Below are 5,113 nucleotides of genomic sequence, written 5' to 3' on the forward strand. Positions count from 1 at the left end.
GCAACAAAGAGTAGCCCCCACTCACCACAACTAGAGAAAGCCTGCGTGCAGCAACAAATAGTCAATGCAGCCTAAAATAAATAAATTAAATAAGTAAATTTAAAAAAAAAAACTGTGGGTGAAGGAGTGAGGGTAGGAAGAAGAAATGAGGATGAGAACGTCATCTTTTAATCCTACACATTTTAGTTCTGTTGGGTTTTTATAATATGCATGTATTATTGCTTAGTCATATTTAAAATTTTTCTTTTCTGTTAGAAAAAAGTCTACTTCAAGAAGTTACACAAAGATTTAACCATACGACCCACCAATTCCATTCCTGAGTATATACCCAGAAGAACTGAAAACAGGTGTTCAGGCAAAAACTTGTACACCAATGTCCGCAGCAGCATTATTCACAATCGCCAAAAGCTGGAAACTCAAATATCCATCAATGGATGAATGGATAAACAGAAAGCGGTATATCCATGCAATGGAGTATTATTCATCCATAAAAAAGAATGCAGTACTGATAAACGCTATAACATGGATGAACCTTGAAAACATAATGCAAAGTGAAAGAAGCCAGACACAAAAGGCCACATATATGATTCCACTTATATGGAATATCCAGAATAGGCAAGTCTATAGAGACAGAAAGTAGATTCATGGTTGCTGGGGGCTGGAGGTGGGGGATGAGGAGTGACTGGGTAAGGGGTTTCCATTTTGGGGGGGGGGGAAAAATCCTGGAACGGGACAGTGATGACAATTGTGCAACCCTGAGAATATACTTAATGCCACTGAATTGTTTATTACAAAACAGTTATAGTGCAGGCACAGCCATAGCTTGCTAATCTCTACTCTAGATGATGGAATGCTATTAAAGACTTTAAAAAATATATTGATTTAAAATTTTTATGTTTTATTTCATAAATTTTGCAGAAGTAATATATGAATTCATTTTCATTGTACAGGAATCTAAACAATATAGACAAAGCTCAAGTCCTTCAGTTCCCTCATTCAAATCTTCAAATCCCAAGCCCCTTCCTGGATAACAACTGTTATCGGTGGGAAGTGGATCCTGGAAGAACTGTCCAGAACTTTCTCCTTGCACTTGTGTGTGTGTGTGTATGCACACAGTTTGTTTTTTAAATTTTAAAAATATATGTATTGTTCTTAAAACTTAGTTTAAAAGGTATATTTTATGTTATGTGTATTTTACCCAATAAAAAAAAATCACCAAAAGAAAAGTCCATTTATAGAGATGAAATCTCATGATATTTAAAGCAAGCATTTTTTATTAACTCTTCATTTCTTTTGAAAATTTTCAAACATATGAAATGACAGATTTAAATAAAAAATTCACTTGAATAAAAACAATAAATGTCATTATAAGCGAAAAAAATAATAAATAAATGAATAAAATAATCAGTTTGCCATAGCCCATCCCCTGGATTCAATGACAATCAACATTTTGCCCCGCTGGCTTCACGTAGCCCTTTTTGTTCTTGCTGCTATTGTCACTATAGTATTTTAATGTGAATATGGGGGCTTCACCTAAATAAGGGCCTCCCTCTACCTTTTTTTTTTTTGCCATGCCACATGGCATGCGGGATCTTAGTTCCCTGACCAGGGATCGAACCCACGTCCCCCGCAGTGGAAGCGAGGAGTCTCAACCACTGGACTGCCAGGGAAGTCCCTCTCTACCGTTTTTAAAGAAATGACTCAGAAGATCCAAGGATAAAAACAGGGCAGACCGCCCACCCCAGGAGTGGGGGGCACAGTCATTCAGAGCCAGCTCACCTTTGTTAGGGGTTTATGATGGGAGGGGTTCAAATGGGCTTGGAACCAAGCTCTGGTGTTTAAAACTCTGTATAATTTTCTTAAAAAGTAAAACTGTGATCCAGCCATTCCACGCCTAGGTATTTATCCAAGAGAAAAGAAAATAGATGTCCCTACAGAGCCTTGCCCACAGATGTTCAAAGAAGCTTTATTTGCAATGGCCCCAAACTGGAAACAACCCAAATGCCCATCAAGGGGTGAATGGATAAGCCAACTGTGGGCTACCCGTATAACGGAGTACTACTCGGCAATAAAAAAGGATGGGCTATTGATACACATGACGACATGATGAAGCTCAAAATAATGATTCTGAGTGAAAGAAGCCAGACCAAAAAAAGAGCACCGGTTCCATTTATACAAAAACCTAGAAGATGCAAATGAATCTATAGTAACTGAAAGCAGATCAGCGGTTGCTTTGGGGGATTACAAAGAAGAAACTTGCATGTGCTGGAAATGTCCATTGTCTTTATTGTGATGAAAGTTTCAGCAGGTGTACAAAGATGTCAAAGCTCACCTGCTTATACGCTTTAAACATGTCCAGTTTACTGTATGTCAATTATACCTCAATAAAGCTGTTTAAGAAAAATTGAAACTGCAGAAAGCATCAGCCACAAACCCATTATACCTAGCAGTTATCTTATGAGCTTTTTTTAAATTAAACAGACTAAATGGGGACTTCTCTGGTGGTCCACTGGGTAAGACTCTATGCTCCCAATGCAGGGGACCCAGGTTCGATCCCTGGTCGGGGAACTAGATCCCACATGTATGCTGCAACTAAGAGTCTGCGTGCCGCAACGAAGATCCCGTGTGCCACAGCTAAGACCCAGCACAGGCAAAATAAATAAATAAATAAATATTTAAGAAAACAGACTAAATGAAAATATTTTTAAAGCAATTTAAATTGATTTAAAGCAATTTAAATTAATTGATGGTAATTGATTTAAAGCAATTTAAATTAATTGATGGTAATTCTCCTCCTTCTTCTCCTAGGTGACACATCAGGGTGGGGAAAGAAGCAGGGACCATAATGGGGAAAAATTGAGGGGGGTTTCTATTAACATTTTTACATCTTTATTAATCTCTTAATAAAGCAGACATTCTTACACAGGAAAGCCATGTCCCTCCTCCCATTTGCACAGACAAAAAGAAATGCCTGACGATTATATTTGCAATGGGGAATCACACAGCCCATCATACCGGAAGGGACTTTAAAAGTCCCAACATTAAAGGAAAAAAATGTCTTAACGGTTCATGAGAGGTTTCTGATTCTTTCCTGGGTCCTGGAGATCATAAAAGCCCTTTTTCCAATAAGTATAACTACCTGCTGGGAAAAAAGGACACGCCAAGGGGCTCCTTACCTTTTCTCTTGGTTCTTTAGGAGGCTCACTGCTCCGCTCAGAACACTTCTCACATGTGACTTCGTTGCTTGAAGCTGCACTTGAAAACCTGGCACAGAGATCCAAGTTACTTGTACAGGGGCCGGCAGCTGTGGCTCCCTCCAGTCCGCACCCCGTAACTAACTCAGGAACCCAGGGGTGAAATCAGCACTGAGATCATCAAAGCAACACTGCCCAATTTTCTCTCCGAGAAGGGACATGTCCTTTGCAGTTGCCAAACCTCTCCGGCCCAGTGGGGACAGCCTACCTTAAACACAGCATCATCGGGGCAGCAGGAGCCCCAGGCTTGGGTGAAGAGACCTGGGTGCTAGTCCCAGCTCTCCTGCCTCCCCACTGAGGGAGCTTGGGCCAGGCTTATGACCTCACCTATAAAACGGGGATAATTAACACCTCCCCATCATCTTTTGTAGGGTGGATAAGAGGCTACCCAAGGCCCTAATAGCTACATGAGAAGACTAGCTATTCTCTTCACTTTAGAGAAGAGTGAAGATGCCCCAGGAGGGATAATTAATGGTTGTAGCCCCACAATAGCAGCCCCACCGCAGACCGACCACGGGCCTTGGGGGCAGTGGGCAGTCAGGGAATGTGTCAGGGCACAGGCCTGCCTCTGCCTCTCCGGGTGACCTGGGCCCAGTCATTATCCCTCTCTGGGCCTGTTTCCCCACTGTAAGGGGAAGAGGGAGAAAGGGGAGTTCTCAGCTACACTTTTTCCATCCCTGAAGAGTTCTCTGGAGTGGACGCTGAAAGATTAGCTCCGGGCTGGGGGCTGCAGAGAAGAGGGAGGTGAAAGAAATCAAACCGCTTAAATTTGACCCACGTGCAGCAGTCCAAGGTCTGCCTCCTGGGAGGAGAGAGGCTGTGCATCAGTTGCGTCTAAGCCCAGAGCCCTGGTTTCCCCTCCTGTCAGATGGGAATAACCGGAGACACTGCGGGGGACGCAGAGAGGGGAGGTGCGTGACGTCCCCGACAGGGGTGCCCCTTTCTCTGTTTTCTGGGGGTTTTAAAATTTTTATTATTATTATTATTTTGCCATGCTGTGCAGCTTGCGGGATCTCAGTTCCCAGACCAGTGATTGAACCCGGCCCATGGCAGTGAAAGAGCCAAGTCCTAACCACTGGACAGCCAGGGAATTCCCCCCTTTCTGTTTCCTGAATTCAGGGGTTCACAAGCCTGGCTGCACATGAAAATCACTTGGGAAACTTTTAAAAACCACCAAGACATGGGCCCCTCCCCAGACCAGCTGAATCCGATTCTCTAGGGGCTGGGGTGGGGGCCAGGCATCGGTATTTTTTTTTCCCAGGTCATTCTAAATGCTGAGAGCCACTGGTCTAACTCTGGCCAAGCTGGCTGCCCGGGTTCCCAGGGCCTGAAGGGCAGTCTGCCCAGAGCTCCCCCTGGAAGCTCCATCCCTGACAAAGTATGTCAGCGGCATGCATGTCATTAACAAGCTGGCGCAAACAACCGGTGGCGTCTCTCTGTCCTAGCTGAGAAGCCACTTGTAGAAAAACAAAGGAGCAAGAGATGTCAGAGGCCAGGCCAAGCTTAGACAATCATCATTAACCATTAGGATTAGCCATATCATTTGGAGCTACAACGTGTTGAGGGCTCCCTTGGGCTGAGTGACTCTCAGCATTATCTCTCTGAGTCTTTGCCTTAATCCTTAAAGGCAGGTCTTAGCATCATTTCCGTTTTGGAGATGAAGAAACTGAGGCTCAAGGGGTGAAGCTACCCACCCAAGTTATTGTGACCCATCTGATTTTTTTTTTTTGTGGTATGCGGGCCTCCCTCTGCTGCGGCCTCTCCCATTGCAGAGCACAGGCTCCGGACGTGCAGGCTCAGCGGCCATGGCTCACGGGCCCGGCCGCTCCGCGGCACGTGGGGTCTTCCCAGACCGGGGC

General features: G+C 44.2%; 1 protein-coding gene across 1 annotated transcript in view; it reads right to left on the minus strand.

The window, feature by feature from the left end:
• Positions 1-5,113, minus strand: part of KIAA1671 (KIAA1671 ortholog) — an 82,543-nt gene that overhangs the window by 15,780 nt on the left and 61,650 nt on the right. Inside the window, exon 4 of the mRNA XM_055080679.1 lies at positions 3,177-3,264. Coding sequence (XP_054936654.1) covers positions 3,177-3,264 — 88 coding nt within the window. The remainder of the gene's footprint in view (positions 1-3,176; positions 3,265-5,113) is intronic.

Source organism: Physeter macrocephalus, chromosome 19, assembly GCF_002837175.3.
Source record: "Physeter macrocephalus isolate SW-GA chromosome 19, ASM283717v5, whole genome shotgun sequence".
Taxonomy (NCBI): Eukaryota; Metazoa; Chordata; class Mammalia; order Artiodactyla; family Physeteridae; genus Physeter; species Physeter macrocephalus.